Genomic DNA, 24,135 nt, shown 5'->3' on the forward strand with positions numbered 1-24,135 from the left:
GTGGTGTGATAGCTGTCGTCATCTAGCTGCCGTGTGCTTATTAAGCTCTTCTTGAACTGAGACACCTGCCTCACATTATGCAAAACAAACATGGGGCCATGCTGAAATTCCAATTTCACACTATCAATACTTGTAATTTTACATGCATAGTTATCCCCCAAGTGGACAACACTAGGTGCACCATCGTTGTAGTAAAAAAACCACTCATGATGTGGTGTAACATGAAAAGACACGTCTGAATCAAGTATCCAAGTGTGGATGTCATCATCAGAATCTGCAATCAATGCATGTGCACTCAAAAAAGAAGTAAGGAGTATATCACCGTCTCACTAACATTCTCATGAGTGACTACATTTACTTCCTCTATCTTCACATTGCTTTCCTTTGTAGGTTGGCTGTCCTTTTTTCAGCCTTGTTGTCTTCAGTGTTTTTGCTTTTGCCTTTCTCTTTCTTCAATTAAAAACAGTCCTGTTTGTAGTGTCCTTTCTTGCCACAATGATGACACTTCACATTTTTGCCACGAGACTTGTTGTGTGCTCCATTTTCAGAACTGCCCTTTGACTGAAATGTGCCCCTAATGTGCAATGCATTAGAAGACTTGTTTGCTAAATTATTTTGCTTATTGAGTTTTTCCATCAGCAAAGAACTCTCCACATCAGTATATAACAGCTGAGCATTTGAGTTACTCAAAGCTGGCCTGAAAGTGTCCCAATTTTCAAGCAAAGTGCATAGTAAGGAAGTAGCCTTGAACTCATCATCAATATGGAAATCCAAAGCAATTTAAATGTACAGAAATGGTTGTACCTTTCTTCATGCGAAGGTCCATCAACTTTTTAGTCAATAAACCTTCCTGGCTGCACTCTTCTTAGCATATAATTCCTCAAGTCTTTGCCACATTTCATACGCAGAATTCAACTTCAAAATTGCATGTGAAATCCATGAAATTCTGCTGTAAATTCTGCTCCAAATGCATTCTCGGGCACAAATTTGATGATTGTGGTCAAAATCCCCAAATTTTCAAAGGCAGATCTGCCTAAATTGTGTCAATAAATGTACTCGAGTGCATATACCAGGTAATTCTTGCACAAATTGATGAATTTTTGCAAAAAAGCCCTAATTTTCTCGAGTCCGATGTGCACAAATTTCAGTGAAATTGACAAAATTTCACTAAAATGTGAAATGCCCTAAATTTCTTGGGCAAATGTGCATCGAATTTGCGAATTTTGAGTTAGATTGTCTTGTTTTGCATAAAAATCCCCAAATCTGGAAAAAGCTTCAAATTTTCAGCTCAAAATTTCACACTATGCTTGGGCATGCGAATGCCTGTCAGTGGGAGGGGAACAAATTGTAGAAAATTAAAAAAAGACGAAAATGTCTGTCGAATCGTAATGCCATGATTACGTTGACGTGTTGCATGTTGCCTGCCTGGTCATAGTTGACCTGTAAAGCCCGTCGCGTGCTCGCCAAGCTGTCATAGTTGTTCGTTGCCCGCCAAGCCTGCAACTGTCCAGCTCATGCTGATTGCGCCTTGAGAAGCGTGCACTCCTGAGCTATCTCAAGAAGCATGCACTCCCAAGTTGCCTCAAGAAGTGTGCACTCATTGCTTGCTCTGATACTAGTTTGTTATTGAGTGCGCTAGGATTGAGACACTGAAGGCTGAGATATACACAGTGAAAGAGGGAGTGAGTGTAAAGTAGAGAGTGAGGGAGTGAGAAAGAAGCAAGACTCGATATGGGTACAATCGCAAAAGTGTACCACTTTAGGTTATATATATATATATATATATATATATATATATATATATATATATATATATATATATATATATATATATATATATAGTACATGTGTAGGGTGTATGCACATTCCAACACCGTAAAAGGTACGGTGACCCTTTATTCCCAACACCACATTGTCTCACATGTGGTAGAAGATTCCACTCTATACTCCGCATCTGTAGAAGAAAGGGCAACAATGGACCGCTTCTTGCTACTCCATGAGATAACACTTGCACCCAAAGTGAAGCAATACCCTGTTGTTGATCTCCGTTGGTCAACATCTTCGGCCCCATTTTGAATTTGTCGAGCTTGTAAGAACCAAATCTGAATTGCCAGTATTTGCTAGATAATGAATACCAAGATTGAGGGTCCCCCTTAGGAACCTCAAAACCCTCATAGCAGCCTGCTAATGAACCACCTTGGATTCACTCGTGAACCTGGCAAGCAAACCTATAGGAAAACACAATTCAATCTGAGTGTTAAGGAGCCATATCAACGACTCGATCGGCTGTCTGTAGTGGGTAGCATTCATTGCCCTGGTGAATTTGCATGGGCCGTAGCCTTCCAGTTTGAATCCATCAGAGTAGAAAGAGCTTTGCATCCCTCCATCTCAAACGTAGTCAAAAGCTTTTGCACATATTGTTGTTGGGAGGTGAAAATTGCCCTCGGAGTTTACCAAATCTCATGACTTAAAAAGAAATGAAGGCCCATATCCATCATCTCGAACACCTTGTATAGTGTCTTCTTTTTCTGCTTGATCTTTTGGGCATGGTCACCTGTCAAAATGAGATCATCCACATAAAGTATGAACAACGCATGGCCTCCAGCTGAGGTGTGGACATATAATTGGGGATCGGAAGGGGAACACATATATCCTAACTTCCCTTGGAGAAATGAGTCTATCTTCTCGTTCCAAGCACATGGAGCTTGTTTGAGGCTATAAAGGGCCTTCTTTAACTTGTGAATTTGTCTATTGGATAAGGAAAAACCAGGAGGCTGCTTAACATAGATCTCCTCCTTCAAATCACCATTAAGGAAAATAGACTTGACATCAAGCTGATAAACCAACCATCTTGTATGGTTGGCTAAGGCAAGAACGACCCTAATGGTAGCCATTTGAGTTGTAGGTGCAAATGTGTCATGGAAATCCGCCCCTAGCCGTTGTGCGAAGCCCTTTGCAATGAGCTGTACCTTGTGCTTATCTAGAGTGCCATCAGTGCGATGTTGGGTGTAAAGTCCCTTTGTCTCCGTGTATAAAGTTATACGGGTGTAAATACGCCCTTATTGTGCCCTAACATATAAATATATACTTTATTCTTTGTGTACCATCACAATCTGGTACAGCTATTTGCGTTCACTCTCTCTTACTCTCAGTGTTGTTGCTCGCGCTTCTGTCTTGCACTTCCATTTCTCACTCTCCCCTTCAAACTGGTACCAAAGCCATGGCTAAGGTGTGTGCGCTTCCCGAAGTTCGTGTGGGTCAGCTCCAGCTCGTCTGTGCGAAGGAACATCAAGCATGTGTGTATTGGACAGACGGGCGGTAGGTGAGCGTGAGTGTAGGGGACAGTTCCCAGGTCAGTGTGAGTGCAGGTTACAGCTCTCTAATTTGGCGACACACAGGCAACAGCTCATGTAATCAAGCGTCAATCGGTTTTGACCAGCGGGACACAGGCGACAGCTCACAACAGGTCACGACAATCAGTCAACAGTCTGTTTGACATTTTTGTGTGACTTGGCACATTTATGAAGGCCTAGATTCACGCATGGAAGCACAATTAAGTTTTTTTAATGATTTCATGCCTGAAATTTGGGGTTTTTCCTAGACTTGATGCTGTTCATGCATAACAATGACATTTGACCTGGAAATTGCAAACATTGTGCACATTGGCCTTGGAAAATTTGGGGTTTTTCATGTATTAGTGAAATTTTGCTCAGCTGAGCCAAGCCAAATTTATTGACATTGGTGCACATTTGGACCTGAGAAATTTGGGGATTTTGCAAAAATTTGTGAAATCTTGCTAAGTTTATTTGTTTTGTGCTCTCTGGAACATGAATTAATGCAATTGGGCCAGATTGGTCAGTGAAATTCTGGGGTTTTTTGCTGAAATTTGTGGATTTTGGCAAAATTGATGTGTAAAATGCACTTTGGGGACATTGCTGAAGCAATCTTGCTGTTGTAAGCAGTGTGATTTGAGTTATTAAAAAAAAAAATCCCACATGTCAGATTTTGGAGAAATTTCAAAGAATTTTTGGTGTTTTTTGTGTATCAGAAGTCGATTTGGGCATATATCTATGCAGTATACCTGTTAGGCAGCTCCTATTGAGTTGATGTATTGCTGAATATTCATGGTGCAACAATCTTAGAGATCATTTCCAGATTTGGGATTGTTGCAGATGTATTTTTGGTGATATTGCTGAAGTGGGAGTCACTTGTTTTTTGTGTATCAGAAGTCGATTTGGGCATATATCTATGCAGTATACATGTTAGGCAGCTCCTATTGAGTTGATGTATTGCTGAGAAGTCGATTTGGGCATATATCTATGCAGTATATAAGTTAGGCAGCTCCTATTGAGTTGATGTATTGCTGAATATTCATGGTGCAATAGTCTTAGAGATCATTTCCAGATTTGGGATTGTTGCAGATGTATTTTTGGTGATATTGTTGAAGTGGGAGTCACTTGTTTTTTTGTGTATCAGAAGTCGATTTGGGCATATATCTATGCAGTATACATGTTAGGTAGCTCCTATTGAGTTGATGTATTGCTGAATATTCATGGTGCAACAATCTTAGAGATATCATTTCCAGATCTGGGATTGTTGCAGATGTATTTTTGGTGATATTGCTGAAGTGGGAGTCACCTAGCAGTGATGTATGTATGTAATGTATGCTGAAATTTTTTGTTATATTGCTTTTTTGTACATGTATTTGGGCACTGTTAATAGTACAGTGATACTAAATATCAATTTGAAGAGTACAAGCAAAAGCAAAATAGAATATGCATATCGATCGAGGTGCAGCAGTGGTTGAGTGAACAGTGAGTGAGTAAGAGAGTGAGTGTCGACTGATAGGTGTGTACCAGTGTGGTACACACAAAGAATAAAAGAATGTATTTATACTTAGGGTACGGTACACTTACACCCGCAAGGATGAGTTCACATGTGTAAAGTAATATACACACGGGAGTAGCGTTTAAGGGTCTTTACACCCAATAATAAGTGCTCCTCCCACCTTCTCCAAGGCTAAAAAAGACGACGAAGAAGAAGAAAAAGAGAAAAAAGGGGATAAAAAACAGTTGTGCTTGAAAAACATTTTGGAGTTTTAAAACCGTTCTTGAAACACCATTTCCAAAATGCCTTTTCAAGGTAGTGTGAGTTGGATCCATTGGCTCCTACCTCTCTGAACCGCTCATTATGCTCCAAGACTAGTGGGGCAAGCTCCTCCCAAAGAAGAGTCTCTTGGGTCCTTGATGTAAGAAGGCTATCATAGAACACATCAAACTTTGGAGATGGCAGCTGAGTTAGGAGAATCATTACCAATCCTTCAAAGATATAGTCCTATCGAGGGATGCAAGCTTATCCCTCATGCCCTCTAGTTTGTTGATGTGATCCTTTTAGGAAGGAGAGCCATCAACACTGAGTATCCAAAGTTTCTTCTCAAGAGAAATCCTATGGGCAAATATCTTTTGATGGTACAAAGATGTAAGCTTTTTCTATACTTCTACCATTGTCTTCAATTTGCGAACATATACTAGGATAGAATCTTGTAAGCTCATGAAAAGGAAGGATTGGGCTCTAGAGTTGAGCCGATCCAATAGGGTTGCTCGATCCATTGATGTTACCTCACAGAGATCCTCCAGGGGATGGAGTATAGGTAGGGTAACAAGCTCCCAAAGATCAAAGGTGTCAAGGATGCATTCCATCTTATATGACCAAAGCCAATAGTTGGAACCATCTAGCTGGGCCTCTTTGGCTAAAGAAGGGAGAATAGACACTTGGATAGGTGGTGCTATGTTAGGTTATTTTAAGCTGTCTTCATAGGGATGTGAAATTTTGAGATGCTCTAATCTTGTTGATAAGATATTAATCAAATGTGCAGGGTTGTTTAGCATATGCGATGCACATGGCAATTATTTTATGATAACAGGCCAAGGACCCCAAGGATGCTATGGGTGTCAAAGGAAAAAGTTGTAATAAGTTATGCCTGATAGGTACTAGGTGGTACCCGATGTCAGATTTTGGCCTAGATCAATTTATTGGCCACTAATGTTAGTGGTGACATCAGAGACTAGGCATTAATAAATTAATTAATGCCGGTCTAAGGACTAATAATCGCTCAGTGATACTTGGAAGACAAATTGGTCTAGCCAGTTTAATTATTGGCCGGTGAAATTAATTTTTTGAGCACTAGAATAATTATTAAATTATTTTTCAAAATTAATATTCTAAAAATCAATTTAATAAGCTGGATAATGTTGGAAAATGGGATTAGAAGGCTGCCACTTTGCAAAACTTGCCTATGCAAGTGGAGAAAACGTTTTTCGGTGGTGGAAGTCTATTCCAGCCATTGTGTGAGAGAAGAAGGCTGTTAGAGAGCAAGGAGAGGCTATTGACGTGATTTGTAGCCACTAGGGATTAGTCCTCCAGTATGTGATAACAGTTTGGAGCCCTCTAGGAACAGGTGACGGCAGCCCAAGGTCCTTGTGGTGCAGGTGATAGCATGTGGGAGGGGGCAACAACCTTTTTGGTGGTCTTAAGCTATAGGTAGGTTCCATGGTTGTTTGAGTAGGGCAGCAATAGTTTTTTAGTGTTTCTTGCGATGAAACTCTGAAATTCTCTCTATAGCACACTCTCTCAATCCTTAGCCATTTCTCAAGTTATCTTAGCATTTTCCAGCAGTTTGAGCCATCAAAGGAAGAGATTTCAGTTAATCTCTGCTGTAAACCCTAATTTATAGTAGAAATTAGGGATTGACAGCTGCCTCAGGATGTGTGCTCAGAATTGAGGGCCTAGGGCTTGAATTCCAAGAGCTGAAATTGAGGAATTTTAGGGAGATTCAAGAGGCCAGTGAGCCAAAATCAGATTTGGGGCTGAATTTTTCTATCAAGGAGCAAGGTGAAGGCCAATCCCCAAGCAAACCAAGGGGCAAATTGGTTTGGAGGCTTGCCAGTTAGTTTTGACAGCAAGAGGTAGTTGGATTAGCGAAGGAGGTTAGAGAATCTTTGTTGTATTCCATCCATTTGCAATAAAAATTTGAAGAACTACCACAAGGGGCACAAGTTTTGGGGCCAACAAGGTGTCCAATGTCCAAGATTGTATGGTAAAGTATGCAATTCAATTTTGTGAATTTGTTAATTTGTTGTAATTAGTGCTAAATCAGGTTATTTACCACCCTATCCAAAGAAGAAGGCTGGTGGTTTCAAAAGCTAGTAGAACGGGCTCTATGTGAAACATGGAGAGAGGGGGGGGAGAAGGCTACTCTGAATGATGAGAGTGTACAAAAGGGCTTGGTGACCTTTGATAATCATGTTGCCGTTCAGAGGAGTGATGAGAAACCTCCTCATGTGAGTCATCAAAGCCTTGGAACTGGGAATCAGGCATCTTTGATAACCTGCAAACACAAAAAGGCTGCTGTGTTGCTGCAAGAGAGCCTGAATGGAGAGAAAATTAGCAACACTTGCAGGAAGAGAGTTGTGATGTTCTCACCTTTGTTGAATGTCACCTAAAATGCAAAAAAAAAAAAGCGTTAACAACAGCAAACAGTAGGTTGATTTTTGAGTTTTCAGCAACAATGTGGTCTCCTACCCTTGCTTTAGTCATCATTTGCAGCTTGCATTCCTATCTACTAGAGGACAACCAGCAAGCATCAGCATCTCCTCCCTCTCTTGCTGTTTATGAGGCTGTGTTTTCAGCCAGCAGACCTTGTATTTACTGTCCAGAGTCTTCTTCGACATCTTGCTGCCCAAAGGACTGTGTTTTGCACTCCTCCTTTGCTGCACACATCATCATCAGCCCTGGTGGACTGCTGCTGTCGTTTTTTGGGATCCATCACAAGTACGACACATCTCAGAGCTGTTGTTAGCGTCTCTGACACTACTTTCAGCTCACCTTTGCCTTGGCCCTTGGAATACATACATTTGAGGCCCCATTGTAATGTCTATATTCCTTTACGCTCATCTTCATTTAGCATTCATTGTTGGGATAAAGGCCCGTTTGACCTTCGTGTATAGTACACACACACTATTCAGTTGTACATGTGAATACACCCTTAATATGCCCTAAGTATAAATACATGTTATTCTTTGTGTACCGACACATTGTTGGTACACTCAAATCTAATCGTACTTTCTATCTCTAACTCTTGCCGTCACTCTCACACTCCTCGAACTACTGCTGCACATCCCTAGTTGAGCTCCAACAACTGGTATCAGAGCACATAGTGCACGCTTCTCGAGATCTGACGAGATCAATTGACAGAGCTGACGACCAGCAGACAGTTGGAGTTCTTGGTGACTAGTGTGTTGGGCAACAGGCAATAGGCGAGCTACATACTAGGCGTGCAGGCGACTAAGCGGGGTAGTGGCAGGCAAACAGTCCAGGCGCAGGACAGGATAGACGAGGCGTGGACCAGTCGATAGGCGGCTGCCTATAACAGGCGACATGGCATAGCGCTGGAGCGATGGAGCAGGCAGGCGGACCAGGCACTTGTAGGTGACGGGAACCTGGCACGAGAGGCGACTGGCTGATGAAGCGGGCAGCTGATTAGGCGCCAGCGGGCGCCACGCGACAGAATAGGCGCCGCCAGTCCCATCACGCGACCCGCCTGATGGGTCAATAGACTCCGTCATTTTGTTTTAAAAAAAATCAAAAACCTTATTTTCTTCAAAATCTTCTTTGAAATTCCTTCCTTTAATCAGGGTTTGCACACTAGAGGCACAGATCTCAAATTTGTGCAAATTCAAGCCTGGACATTTGGGGCTTTTCCTGGATTTGATCTTGTTCATGCCTGATAGTGACATTTAGATGGGAAATTGCAAACATTGCGTGTGGTGACCTCAATTAAATTGGGGATTTTACCAAATTTGTCAGAATTTTACTCTTTTGAGTAAAATTTCTTGACATCGGATCATAGAAATTAGGGGCTTTTCATGTATTGGTAAAATTTTACTCGGCTAGGTCAAATTGGCTGACATTTATGCACTTTTGGACTTGAAATTTTAGGGGTTTGTTTAGAATTTGGTAAATTTCTGCATTTTTGCGCGTGTGGTGGTTGGTTAATGTACAAACAGCAGAGATTTATTACTGTTTGAGGAAGAACAACAATGTGTTTGCTGGTTCAGCTTGTGTTTCTACAGTTCAGGGGCATTTACTTGTGTTCATGACAAGATGGCTGCAACTTCTTCCATTTCAGACATCAAGAGTTTGATGGATATCAAACGGTTTGATGGTCATGGCTTTGACCTTTGGAAAGACCATATGCAAGGCATATTGTTCCTAAAAGATTGTGAGGATGCTTTGGAGGAAGATAAATCCGTACAAATGTCTGATGCAGATTGGGTCAGAGTAAATAAAAAGACTGTGGCTTACATTAAGATGGGTGTCACTGATGATATCTTAATAGACATTAAGGGTTTAGATATAAGTTATGCAATATGGAAGAAGCTGAAAACTACCTATGAGATGACCACCCCTGTTAATCAAGTGCTTTTAATGCGCAAGTTGGTGAATATGCGATTGGATGAGTCAAAGCCTGTAGCTAAGCACTTGAGTGCATTTACAAGCATTTTAAATCAGCTCAAGGATGCACATTTGGACTTAAATGATAAGTTGAGGGCGATCTTTTTGATCATGACACTGCCTAATTCTTGGGAGACCTTGGTGGTTCTCTCAGCAATAACACCAATCTCTCATATGATGGGGTGAGGGGTTCAATCTTGAATGAAGCAATTAGATGTATGCCTAGTGGAGAAGGTAGCAACTCAGCTTATAATATAAGAGGCAGGGCTGCAAAGAAAAATGAATGCAGGACAGAGAAACATGAGCAAAAACAAAGGAAAGGAAAAGAGTGACATTACTTGCTATCATTGTGTTCGGAAGGGCCACAAGAAACATGATTGCAGATATTATACGAAGGAACAAGAGAGAAAGAAGAATGCAGGAGATAAAAAGGAGGAGGATAAGATAGATGCATTTGAGGTAGCCAAAGGCAAGGAAAAGGCCAATGTGGCCTCTAGTGTGGTTATAGAGGAACTTTCGGATACAGAGGCTAATGTATTATGTGCAGTTGATTATGATGCCCTTGTATCACATGGAAGATGTACGGATTACCAAGGCTGATGTGATTGATGGACTTTTGTCAGTTGATGATGGTGTCACATAAACTTGGATTCTAGATTTTGGTACCTCTTTCCATATAACTCCTTGCTTGGAGTGTTTTGCTATGTTTAATGCAAGCAGTTATGGAAAGGTATATTTTGGAAATAACCATGCTTGCAACATTTATGGGGTTGGCACTGGACACTTGTCTTTGACAATGGGCAAGAGCTTGTGTTGAAAGATGTGAGATATGTGCTTGGCATTAAAAAGAGTTTACTATCTGTTGGTCAGCTTGACTTGCATGGTTACACTATATTGTTTAGTGGTAGTTTGTGGAAAGTGAAAAAGTGTTCCATGCTGATTGCAAAAGGAACCAAGAAGGAAACTTTGTATTGTTTGCACTATAAAGCTTTGAATGATAAGTTTCTTGTAGTTGTTGAAATTGGCAGTACTTGCAATTATGGCATAAGAGATTAGGCCATATGAGCCAGAAAGGATTTGATGCTCATTGCCCTTACCTCTCTGAAGAGGGTTGATGGAAAAGGCTCTAAACTTGACTTTTGTAATGAGTGCCAGTTTGGAAAGCAAATAAAAAATTTCTTTTATTCTGGTGTCTCTCGTAAGTCCAATGTCTTGGACTTAGTGCATTCTGATGTTTGTAGTATGCTCGTGAAATCGTTGGGTGGTGTTGCATATTTTGTCTCCTTTATTGATGATTGTTTCAAAAAGATTTGGGTATACTTGTCGAAAAAGAAAAGTGAAGTGTTTGCTGTTTTTAAAACTTTTCATGCATTTGTGACCACTCAGACAGGTAGAAAGGTGAAATGCTTGAGAACTGATAATGGGGGCGAGTTCACATCTATTAAATTCAAGTACTTTTGTGACTTGCATGGAATTAAGAGGGAGTTTACAGCCCCTTACATCCCTTCTTCAAATGGGGTGGCTGAAAGATACAATAGGACTTTATGTGAAAGAGTGGTACATGCTGTCCATTGCGAATCTCCCTCATGAATTTCGGGGACAGGCACTCCAAACCATGGTTCACATTTGCAACCGCTCTCCAAACAGGTCCTTAAATAATGGCATCCTTGAGGAGGTTTGATGTGGCAAATTGGCCTCATATGACCATTTACGCATATTTGACTGTGATGCTTTTGTGCATGTTAGAGATGAGCTGAGGAACAAAATTGACCCAAAATCCACCAAAGGCTTTTCATGGGCTATGGTGATGAGGGTGAATTTGGCTATAGAGTGTGGTTACCTCAGTCCAAGAAAATTATTCGTAGCTGTAATGTTGTGTTTAATGAGGCAAAATTGCTGAAAGGTACTTTAGCCTCTAATGAAGATATGAAAAATGTCGAATTTTAGAGTTTGCAGCCACCTATTACTTCAGAAAATGAACCTCATAGTGCTGTACCACAGAGTGAAACTGATGATCAGCCGGTTATTTTTGGGCCAGATAATGATGGACAGCAAATAGGAGCACAAGGAGGTCATGGACAGCAAGATAGACTTGCTGATTATGAAAATGCAGGTGCCGGTAATGAAAATGAAGGTGCTGTATAACACGAACAGCATGTTGAAAATGACTTACAGCTACCAATAAATGCTGAAAATAACATACCTCCAGATGTAGATCCAATTCTTGAAAATGTTGATAATTGGGTGGCAGGTTTACACGCATAAGAAGGCAACTGCGTAGGTTTGATCCGTCGCATTATGTGATGCTTACAGATGAGAGTGAGTCTCTTACATACAAAGAGGCCAAGTCATGTGAATTGAGTAATAAGTGGGAGCTAGCTATGCAGGAAGAGATTAAATCTCTATATGCAAATGATACTTTGGATCTTGTGTCGTTGCCCAAAGGAAGGAAGCCTCTTCCAAGCAAATGGGTTTACAAAGTAAAGACAATTGATGGGAAACCCAAGTACAAGGCAAGATTGGTTGCTAAAGAGTATGCACAGAAGGAAGGGATTGACTTCCAAGAGGTCTTCTCACTTGTTGTGAAGATGACCACTCTATGTGCGCTTTTTGCTCTCACTGTTGTATTGGACTTAAAGCTGTACCAAATGGATGTAAAAACAGCTTTCTTGCATGGTGACATTGATGAGGAAATTTTCATGAAATAGCCCGAGGGCTTTGTAGTTCCTGGAAAAGAGCAGGTGGTGTGTAAACTAAAACGCAGCCTTTATGGTTTGAACCAAGCACCACGACAGTGGTACAAAAAGTGACGCTTTTATACTATCTCATGAGTTTACACGCAACCATGCAGATCATTGCCTGTACATGAAAAAGGATACAGATGGTGGACCCATCATACTTGTTTTGTATGTGGATGATATGTTGCTAGCTGGGAAAAGAAAGACTAGCTTGGATGCTCTCAAAAATCAGCTAAAATCAGCTTTCTCCATGAAGGATTTGGGAAATGCAAAGCATATTTTGGGCATAGGATTTGCAGAGATAGAATGCATGAATTGCTGTTTTTATCTCAAGAAAAGTACATTGAAAAGGTACTAGACATATTTAACATGGCTGAAACTAAGCCTTTTGGGGTACCCTTATCTCCTTATCTTAAGCTAAGTAAAGCCAACAGCCCAAAAGATGACGTGGAAGAAAATGCTATGAAGGGAGTCCCTTATGCATTAGCTTGTGACTCTCTTATGTATGCTATGGTTGCTACTCGTCCAGACATTGCTCATGTAGTGGGAGTTGTTAGCAAGTTTATGTCAAATCGTGGCAAAACACATTGGGAGGCTGTCAAGTGTATTCTTCGATATCTAAAGGGTACACAAAGAAAGTGTATTTGCTATGGGCAGGGTGCACTTAGTTTGTAGGGTTATTGTGATGCAGACACGGCAGGTGACTTGGACACTCGTAGGTCCACCAGCGGGTATGTCTTTATAGTTGCTGGTGGGGCCGTTTCTTGGTGTTCTAGGTTGCAGAACATTGTTGCACTGAGTACTATTGAAGTTGAATACATATCACCTCTACTGAAGCTTCTAAGGAAGCTATATGGTTGAGCAAACTTGTAGAGGATCTCGGCATGCCTATGGGTATTGCAGTTTTGGGATGTGGTAGTTAGAGTGCTGTGTATCTGGCTAAGAATGCCATGTATAATTCATGCACAAAGCATATAGATTTGCGATATCACTTTATCAGACAGATTTTGGAAGATGGTCAAATCACATTGACCGAGATTAAAACATAGGACAAACCTACAGATGTTCTCACTAAAAGTCTAAGCAAAGCTCAGCATGAGCATTGCATGCGACTAGTGGGAGTTGGTTAGAGGTTCATTTGGGACCTTTAAGTGGGAGGTTGCTGGGATAAAGGCCCGTTTGACCTCTGTGTATAGTACACACACACTATTTAGTTGTACATGTGAATGCACCCTTAATATGCCACATTTTATTCTTTGTGTATCAACACATTGTTGGTACACTCAAATCTAATCGTACTTTCACTCTCTCTCTCTGACTCTTGCCGTCACACACACTCTCCTCGAACTGTTGCTGCACATCCCCACAGCTGAGCTCCAACATTCATTAGATTGTGTTCATTGTGTTGTCATATTTTTTGTGTTTCTTTGTGTTTGCCCGAGCATTTCTTACAGTTCCGTGTGGGGACCATCATCCTTTATTTATTTGTGAAATAGAAGGTTGCAATAGGATTGCTCCAACGATGTGTTTTTCCTTGCTAAGGTCGATCATAATGATCCCATGAGGCTTCTTAGATATGACTGTCTTTGTTGCACAGATTGGCTCAGAGCTCCACTTCGGAAGGCCAAGTTTCACAATCTAACAATAAAGCAATGTATGCTGCAGTTCCCTTGCATGGTCCTTCTCGTTCCCTGCTCTGAAAAGGTACTTGTTTCTATATACATGAATTGAACTCTCTTGCTGAAGGTGGGGATGTTATGTCCACAAAACCCAATTAAGCAATGTATGCTGCAGTTCCCTTGCATGGTCCTTCTTGTTCCCTGCTTTGAAAAGGTACTTGTTTCTACATACACAGCGGGAATCGAACTCTCTTGCTGAAGGTGGGGATGTTAGGGTTCCTTTCTTTTCAAGATGGGGATTTTGAGTTGAGGCTGCCATATTATAGTCACAAATTGCTTTTGAGAGTGTGAACTTGTTAGAGATCAGCGCCTGTACGCGTCGGATTGCCACGTGGCAGTCCGACTGCCTGCAGTCCAGTCCTGCCCTGGTTTTCACCCAGTTTCCTGGCTATAAATAGCCGAGGACTTCAGCAGTCTCACACACTTCTCTACTCGCAAATTACAGACTGGTGGCACGCGCAGATTCCGTCTCTGTTCGCAGATTTCAGACAGGAGACAGTGCAGACTGCAGCGGACTTCGAGGTGAACAACAGGTTGCATCGTCGAGGTGGAGACACGCAGTCCAACGCACTGTGCCCGTGTATATATCTGCATATCTTTGTATTCAATACACTTTATACAGCCGATCTTCATCTTCCACTGTCTCTTTCTCTCTCTTCTCTCTCTGCGTTCTCTCTCTCTCAGTCCTACGCTTCCGCACCGCTGCACTCTGACATGGTATCAAAGCAGTGCTACAGGGCTGACTGAGTATAGAACCAACTTGAAGAGGAGTTTCTATCGCGACACAAATTTGCGTTTTCAGCGTTTGAGGGCAGGCAGGAGGGCTGCGCCTCGGAACAAGGCTGAAGCGAGCGTGGGCGCGCAGGAAAGAAGTCCAGGTGGTGGATTTGCTGTTGTTTACTGTTGTTTGACGAGGAGGAAGTTTGAGTTTTCAGCTTCCAAGTGCAGGTTTTGCTTTTTCATCGCCTCTGGCGGGTGAAGAAGTTACAGGACGTGGAAGAGCCTTAGCAAGCTGAGTTTTCACAGTCAGAGGGGGACTGCTTTTGCGTTTGTGAAGGCATTACAGGTGAAGATGTCTACCGAGATTGACTTGGAGTTCCAGACGATTATGGACCGGAAGGTGCCTGTCTTACCGGCTCTTCATGCAGATCAGAAGCTCGATGGCGACAACTACCACATCTGGCGCGTCATGATGTTGGCCATCCTTGAGTCCTATGATTTGGTGGAGCTTGTACAGGAGGAGATCGACCGGCCCTCGGTAAGAGATGAGCCCAAACTCTCTTCCGATGCTCGTGCGGAGTTGGCCAAGGCTCAGTCTCACTGGGACAAACTGAATGCCAGGATTTGTTTCTTTCTTTTTCTATCTTGTACTACAGCCGTGATAGCTCACATTGAGCACTTGACGGTGGCTCGGGAGATATGATTGGAGCTTGATCAGATGTACAACCGGATGACCCTTATAAAGCGGGTTTCTTTGGAGGTTCAGATGCGGACCTTGTCCGTAAACAAGTCTTCTTCGCTACGGGAGCACATCAACAAACTAAGAGAGCTTCAGATGCAGGTTCAGAATGCGGGGAAGCCGATTTCCTCCGAAGACATGGCGATCACACTCTTGTCCCAGTTGCCACCACGATTCGGTACATTCTACTCTGCCCTTATTGCTTCGAGGCGAGAGTCTACTCTTCGTTGGGAAGAGTTGGTTCCTATGGTCTTGGACCAAGAGGAACAGCTAAAGGGACAGAATGCTTCCAAGTCAGAGGCGCTGACAGTCAAGCCTCTTAGAAGAAGGGGAAGGACCAAAAGAAGAAGAAGGGGGATAACAAGTTAAAGAAGGACAATGACAAGGATAAGGACAAATAATCCACATGTCATATTTGTGGAAAGACTGGCCATTGGAAGAAGGATTGCCTTGACAAAGACAAGAAGGACACCAATAAGAAGGACACAAAGGATTCTGGAGCGGTGGCTGCACCCTCATCAGTTGCATTTCTTCATCTAGCTGTCATTGAGGACTCTTCACCGAATGCTTCTGATGTTGCGATAACGGCTCCCCAGGCTCAAGAGTGGATCGTTGATAGTGGTGCCTCCCGGCACATGACTCCTTCATCAGATGGTGTTGCCCAGTTGCGACCCTCGCGTGGGCAGATTCTCATTGGAGATAGCTCTTCCGTGTCTATTGCAGGACGGGGTAAGATGCAGCTTATTCCAAATAGACGTGGTGGTACCCATACCTCAGAGGTCTTGCATGTACCAGGATTAGGGTATCATCTCCTGTCAGTTTATAAGATTTGCTCCCTTGGACTTTTGGTGGAGTTTGACAGTAATTCGGTGCGAGTCCTTGATCGTGGATCAAGGAAGGTTCTATCATCCGGATATGAGGAGAACGGCATCTATAAATTGAAGTCTTCCACCGCCCTCTCTACTCTTATTCTTACCTCTTAGACACAGTAAGAGTTATGGCATGCTCGGTTTGGTCACCTCAACTATGATTATCTTCGGAGGGCGTCATGTGGACAGCTTGTTCGAGGGTTGCCGGATATAGTGGTGAGCCAGCAGCCATGTGTCTCCTGCATTCGTGGGAAGCAGCATAGGGATGCCATTCCCCACACAGCTTCGCGGCGGTCTACTTCACCGATGGAGCTTGTATCTACGGATCTATGTGGCCCTATGAGGAACGAGTCCTTGCGTGGGAGCTCGTATTTCATGTTGATCGTAGATGACTACAGCAGGATGACATGGGCCTATTTCTTGGCATTAAAGTCAGAAGCTTTCTCCCACTTCAAGGATTGGCTTCTCTTTGAGGAGAACCGATTGGGCCGGAAGTTGAAGACCTTGCGATCCGATAAGAGTGGTGAATTTGTTTCTAATGAGTTTGCTCGGTTTTGTGCAGATAAAGGTATTCACCAGGAGTTTGCTAATATCAACACTCCTCAAGAAAATGGCATTCTTGAACGGAAAAACCGTAGTGTGATCGAGATGGCGCGCACCATGATGGAGTACCGACAGACCCCTTAGGTTCTGTGGGCCGAGGCTGTGGCTACTGCAGTCCACATCCTTAATTGATCCCCCACGTCGGCCGTTGATGGGATGATACCTTTTGGGGCTTACTTTGGGACTAAGCCCGATGTTTCTTACTTTAGGGTCTTTGGGTGTGATGCCTATGTTCACATTCCCAAGGCTCATCGTGATAAATCGATTTGAAGCAGCTTTCCGAAGACAGGTATTTGTTGGCTACAGCTCCCAGTCCCAAGGCTATCGATTGTATGATCCCGTCAAGCGGGATGTGTACACTAGTCGCGATGTGCGGTTTGTGGAGGTTTCGGCCATATCAACGGGTGAGTAGCATCCCGTTCTTGGAGATCCAGGGGAGAGTTGGGCTCCTGCTACAGTTCCATTGGAGCCCGTGCCTTTTGATTATGATTCTGTTTCTGACACAGAGTCTACTGTTCCACCGGTCACCCCTGACGAGTTACCACCGGTGGATATTCCAGGGTCTTCAGTTGATGGAGAGAGACGAGGGGAGGTTCGGCCTCCTCCTCGCTGGGCCCGTGACACACTCCGTGATTCAGGGATCGAGGGGGTTCCCGAGGAGTGGGGAGCGCAGGATGGTCCGCGGCGGTCACGGTGGCACCAGGCACATTCTACGGAGCTTGTTTGCTCTAACTATTGTTTGATGACCCGTGTTATGCAGGATCGAGAGCCCACCTCCGTGAAGGAGGCTTTACAGTCTGCACCATGGAATAAAGCTATGGAAGCCGAGTTGGAGGCTATTGAGAGGAATGACACTTGGTCACTCGTGCCCCGCTCCCCGAATAAGAAGGTGATTGACATCAAATGGGTCTTCAAGACCAAATACCTTAGCGATGGTTCTTTGGATAAGCACAAGGCTCGCCTTGTTGCTAAAGGTTTTGCACAGCGCCCAGGGATTGATTGTCATGATACTTTTGCCCCCACTGCTCGTATGGCGACCATTAGAGCTGTTCTTGCCTTGGCTGGCCATAGGAGATGGCCTGTTTACGAGTTGGATGTGAAGTCGACCTTCCTCAATGGTGATTTGAAGGAGGAGATCTATGTTGAGCAGCCTCCTGGCTTTGGATCTTCAGATGGGAAAGTCTACAGGTTGAAGAAGGCCTTGTATGGCCTCAAGCAGGCTCCGCGTGCATGGAATGAGAAGATTGATTCGTTCCTTCAGTCGCAGTTGGGATATTGGCGTTCTAAGGCCGATCCGCAGCTTTATGTTCACACTTCCGAGGATGGTTGTGTGCTTTTTGTGTTGTATGTTGATGACTTGATTGTCACAGGTGATCATGCACAGCAGGTCCAAGAGACGAAGTCAGCTTTACATCGGACGTTCGAGATGACGGATTTGGGTCTACTCCATTTCTTTTTGGGCCATGAGATTTATCAGTCTCAGAGGGGGATCTTCATCTCTCAGCAGAGATATGTACAGGAGCTCTTGGTGTCTTTTGCGATGGAGGATTGTCGGACCCTTCCTACTCCTATGGATCCGAACTGGAAGGCCACTTCCCATTCAGCTTCTCCAATGGCGGATGCTTCCCGCTATCGTCAGTTGATTGGATCCTTGATTTGGCTTCTCAACATTGGTGTTGATCTTTGTTTTGCTGTTGGACTCTTGGCAGGGTTTATGAGTGAACCTAAGACGGTGCATTGGCAGGCTGCTCAGAGGATACTTTGGTATTTGAGGGGGACGTCTGATTTAGGGATTCATTATCCCGCAGAGACAGATGGTTCAGATCTTGTACTTGCAGGTTGGAGCGACTCGGATTGGGCCGGTGATGTGGACCACAGGCGGTCTACTACAGGTTACTGTTTTACCTTGGGTGCAGGTGTTATCTCATGGAGTAGCAAGAAGTAGCCCACGGTAGCCCTTTCGTCTACTGAGGCAGAGTATCGGGCCGCGTCTTCCACCACATGTGAGGCTGTGTGGCTTCGGAGATTGTTGGAGGAGCTTGGCTGCCCCCAGACTCGTCCTACTTTGCTGCAATGTGACAATGAGAGTTGCATTGCCTTGGCACGGAATCCTGTTTTTCATGCCCGGACGAAGCACATAGAGATCCAGTACCACTTCATCAGAGAGAAGCTTCTGGATGAGACCATCACTGTGGAGTATTGCAAGACCGAGGACAATCTTGCAGATTTGTTTACGAAGGCACTTCCCCAGGCTCTACTTCGGAGGCATTCCAGATCCCTCAGGCTTCTGCCCTGCCCAGGCTCTGAGAGGGGGTGTTAGAGATCAGCGCCTGTACGGGACTGCACAGTCCAGTCCAGTCGGACTGTGCAGTCGGTTGCATAGTCGGACTGTGCAGTCGGACTGCCACGTGGCAGTCCGACTGCCTGCAGTCCAGTCGGCTGCATTTAATGCATTTAATGCAGCCGACCTGCCCTGGTTTTCGCCCAGTTTCCTGGCTATAAATAGCCGAGGACTTCAGCAGTCTCACACACTTCTCTGCTCGCAGATTACAGACTGGTGGCACGCGCAGATTCCGTCTCTGTTCGCAGATTTCAGACAGGAGACAGTGCAGACTGCAGCGGACTTCGAGGTGAACAGCAGGTTGCATCGTCGAGGTGGAGACACACAGTCCAACGCACTGCGTCCGTGTATATATCTGCATATCTTTGTATTCAGCACACTTTATACAGCTGATCTTCATCTTCCACTGTCTCTTTCTCTCTCTTCTCTCTCTGCGTTCTCTCTCTCTCTCAGTCCTACGCTTCCGCACCGCTGCACTTTGACAGAACTCCCACAAACTGTGTAAGGAAGGGGAGGAGCTAGGTTGAGATCTCAACATGCCTCTATTTGGAACATGCACCAGGAGAAGCACAAGATGATGTGATAGTGGGAATATCAATGGTTAGTGAGTACATGAGGGATGAGGAATGAGGGGAGATTTTGCTTTGTTTTGTTTTTTTTGTTTGTTTTTTCTTTTAGGGGAGGGGGGTGGGCAATTGTGAGCTTTGTATGTTCTATATAAGACATTGTGAAGTTTTTTGGGGTTAATGTCGATATGTTCATGTTGCAGATATATGGGACAGGTCTTGATACTGGTGACACAGTACCAACGGTGCTACTATTTTTTGATCAGCGTCGGTTCATCTTCAATGCAGGAGAGGTGTGCATCCACCATAACACTTGGTATTACACCATACTTGAGTTATTCCAAAGTGCAGCGGTTTTCATTTCTGCATTTGACTTGTTTGACATCTTTTCGAAGAAATAGAGTATATTTATCCCTAGTCTAAGCTTTATTTATTTTTGCTAAATGGCAATTTGGAAACCTATAGTGATAGTTTCTCACGATTGAAGTTTGATGATTTTACATTAGTGGATTGAAATATATTGTGCGCCAAAATTTGCCAAAGTTAGTTGGTAAAAAGCTTGATAAACTAGGTGGCTTATACTGAACTTGATGATATTAATGTAGCTATGTTTCGTATCTGCTTCAGAAATCTAACTGCTCACAGATCAAAATGTTGTCCTTTCTAAAGTGTGTTTTACAGTTCTTAGGTGTTTATATGTTTAGTCTTGCTGTATAGTGGGGCCTTGAATACCTCTAAGTTAGTCATCATGATTGTGTTACTCTATTTTTAACAATGTATGGTAGGTTCACGGTGAGCTTAATTTGCCTTGCTTTCTATTTCTTGTTGTTACATCAAATGATTATGCCAATGGTGAAGTTGTTTTCCATGAAACATAGCCTTCGTATGGTCCATACTTATAATTTGATGGAGATTAGAGTACAAGAGGGTGCGGAGTAGAAAGCTATGGTTGGTGGAACCTCTATAGCTTTTATATGTGTGTGTGTGTGTGTCTCCAAATAGCCACAATGGCCCATGAGACAAAGAAATGAGTACATCTGACCATGCCATCTTGATTGGAGAACAATAATGAAAGTGAAAATGGCTAAGTATGACTATTGCAAGTTTAGGCTACCATCATGTATAAAATGATCTCTCCATGATTCCTCAAGTAACCTATAGGATCCCACCCTAATCAATATGACTCTCTATAAACAATCTACCCTCCTTGAGGCAAGAATATTTGTCATGGGGTGGTCCAAGACATTGAGTCCACTAAGGGGAGGTACTTGTCTCTGATGATGAGCAATGATGACTCGAATTTACTGGAGGTAAGGATGTTGGGCATGGCAATGGCATGGTGGGTGTCGTGTTGTGCAGAGTGTGGCTGCTTGGTTTGATGTGACCCCTTTGACTCGTGGATGGTGTGGTGGTGCTATTGTAGTGGTAGCATCTGTAATAGGAGCATGTAGCGAGTTAGCTTTGGAGCTAGTACTGAAAAACTTTGTTAGATTCTGTTGGCTTGCTGACTCTGTCTTTGTTTTTATCTTACTCCCTAGAAGCTTCTCTTTGTATGCTCTCTGTACTGGGGTGGTGGGAGTGCATCCACCGTGTGTCCTGAACCATGACTACATCTCTGCATACCAGCAATGTATATCCCTGCTCTCTGCTAACTGTTTGGAGAAGTCAATGCCAATCTCAGATATCTATATCTAGGGAGCTACCCATATTCTCTGTATGCAAGTTATGCCTTGAAATAATGCCTCTGTGACCATAGTTGTTGCTCCAATCTCTGCTCTAATAATCTCATGAGCTACCAATGGTTTGCTTCGTATCATGTGAGCAATCATCATCACTAGTGGTCTCTCAATGCTCTTCCAAGTATTTTTGCAAAACCTTGGTCTCCATACTGGGGATTCGTATAGCAAGGCTGGGGTAATCAATGTATCAAATAATCATAATTTAGTTCGGGGTTCCTGGAATTTCCCTCAAGTGCTCCAAGTGTTGCATAACTTCTATCCAACCTAGTAGTTGTTGGGAATAAAGGGCCATCGTGCCTTTTATACGTGCTCGGGTGTGAACACACCCTTAGCACTTGTACTTAAGACCTTTACAAAAACCTAAAGAGTGGTACATCTTTTTCGTATCCACATATCATGCATCACTCTACTATTGCTGCTCTCTCTCTCTCTCTCTCTCTCTCTCTCTCTCTCTCTCTCTCTCTCTCTCTCTCCCCCCCTCGGCCATCGCCATTGCCTAACGTTGAACCTCCAGTACTCGTCAATCACCACAAATTGGTATCAGAGTTGAAGGTTGCAGGTTGTTGAAGGTTGTAGGTCGCAGTCAGGTTGCAGGTCGTCAGCCTTGGTCAGGGGTGCGGCGGCCAATAGGCCCTCAATAGGGTGGATAGGTCTGCGTGGGGCAGACAGGCTCTCGACAGGGTGGATAGGTCAGTGCTCGATGGGCAGTTCTTTCGACAGGTCGTCCAGGCATCAGTTTGGTAGGTTGGCGACACGCGTGTGGGTCAGGGCAGGTCAATGCAGGTGCAGGGTTCGATGGGCAGTGAGCCGTCGCCCATCATTCCTTCTCCAAAAAAAAAGAAATCATTTATTTTCCTCAAAGGTCTATCCTTTGTTTAAAATTTGTGGGCTTTCACACGCTTCTACCCCCAAAATTTGGGGGTATGCGGGAGATTTTACTTGTCAATGTAAAATTTGTGGATTCTTGCACACTCTCGGGTCTTAGCAATTGGGGCTTTTCACGTATGTGGACAAATTGCAGTGGGACATGTGCAATTCTTGGAATTTTGACACATTGGACCACGTACAATTTGGGGCTTTTGCAAAATTTGGGTCAAATTTGGTCTTGGTATGTACTTGCAATGCAATTTCTATGCGAATTGAGCACGTAGGACCCTGGACGAATTTGGGGCTTTTGCAAAATTTGGGAAATTTTGGCAAAATTGGCTTGTGAAATCCATTCGGGAGTTATGTTTGATGCCATTTGAGTAGTTTGAGTAGAGAATTTTTGGGGATTTTGACTGTGAGAGTCAAATTGGTGCTTGTGGATGCATTTGGAGCAGAAATTGCAGCTAAAATTTGGGGCTTTCTCATGCAACTGATGTATTAGCCCGTGATACGGCTGCAATTTTGGCAAAATTGGCTTGTGAAATCTAGTCGGGAGTTATGTTTGATGTCATTTGAGCAGAGAAATTTTGGGGCTTTTGAGTGTGAGAGTCAAATTGGTGCCCGTGGATGCATTTGGAGCTGAAATTGCAGCTAAAATTTGGGGCTTTCTCTTGCAACTGATGTATTAGCTTGTGATACGGCTGCAATTGCTTGTGGTGTGCTGTAGCATACATTTTGTATATCTGGAAATTAATTTACAGATTTGAAATTTCCGCAATTACTTAAATTTTCATTGCTGGTTGGTACTTGCTTTGTACCTTGATCATTTGTGTGACATTTGGGCTCACATTTGTTGACCTTTGTGTCATCTTTACGCTGTAAATCATGACTGATTGGTGTGCAAATCGGATGCCGTATGCGTACATAGCGAGCGTCGGAAGGTCCCCAAGAACAAAGAACTCTACTTTAAGCTCAAAATCCAAGAGAATAGACTTGCATGACATGAAACAAAAAGACCAATTGGGTACAATCTCCCCCCATGCCTTGTGTGAGCGCTCCACAAAGCATGTATTTAATATTTTATTCATCTCCAAGCTCAAAAATAGCCCAAATTTACAATTAGCATGCCTTAGCTTTTGTGTTTGCTTTTGTCTAAATAAATAATAAAGCGGTTGGGGGTCCCAAGAGTCGGGCTTGCCCAAATACAATGACCAATAATGAATATTTAAATCGTGCGTCCATGCGCATACAAAATAATAAATATATGTCACGTGCTTGAATAAATAAGCGTGTCAAAATAAATATTGGCACCACGTCTAAGACACGCGTCTATCAAAAATGATAATTTCTTCTAAATAACTTGAATACATGCTATCACCCAGTGCTTTGCAGCGCCAGCGCCGCTTGCTCTACACATCAATTGAAGCATTCATAATTGTTAGAAAATAATAAAATTAAACCGACAAAAGTGAATACCTAGCAGTCTTCAGCTACAAAATAAATAAATAGGTTGGAACTCTGTCCTAACCGTAATTTAATACGAGTGCGCACTCTAAACTCATAAACTTTCATTAATTTAAATATGTATTTTGTGGAATCATCCGCTATGGAATCACCCACTTGTACATTAAATTAACGTGATGTCCGAAAAGGAGAGGCGTCCCCATCAACTTTTCGCACAAGGAATCCACCTTATGTACGAGCCCCGGCAAATAAATATAATTTTACGGAATCTAGCGCAAAACCTCACGGAATCCACAG

At 43.2% G+C, this 24,135-nt stretch overlaps 1 protein-coding gene across 2 annotated transcripts in view; it reads left to right on the forward strand.

Moving 5' to 3' along the window:
• The window catches only part of LOC148015015 (tRNase Z TRZ3, mitochondrial-like), a 65,703-nt gene that overhangs the window by 10,959 nt on the left and 30,609 nt on the right, over positions 1-24,135 (forward strand). Inside the window, exon 2 of one of the 2 annotated variants that reach the window (XM_087665015.1) lies at positions 19,972-20,061. In XM_087665015.1, the coding sequence (XP_087521141.1) occupies positions 19,972-20,061 (90 nt within the window). Of the gene's footprint in view, positions 1-19,971; positions 20,085-24,135 lie in introns of those variants that run through there. The other variant, XM_087665016.1, reaches the window with a different exon arrangement.

Source organism: Lygodium microphyllum, chromosome 24, assembly GCF_053477565.2.
Source record: "Lygodium microphyllum isolate KBCC chromosome 24, Lygodium_microphyllum_v1.1.10, whole genome shotgun sequence".
NCBI classification, from domain to species: domain Eukaryota; kingdom Viridiplantae; phylum Streptophyta; class Polypodiopsida; order Schizaeales; family Lygodiaceae; genus Lygodium; species Lygodium microphyllum.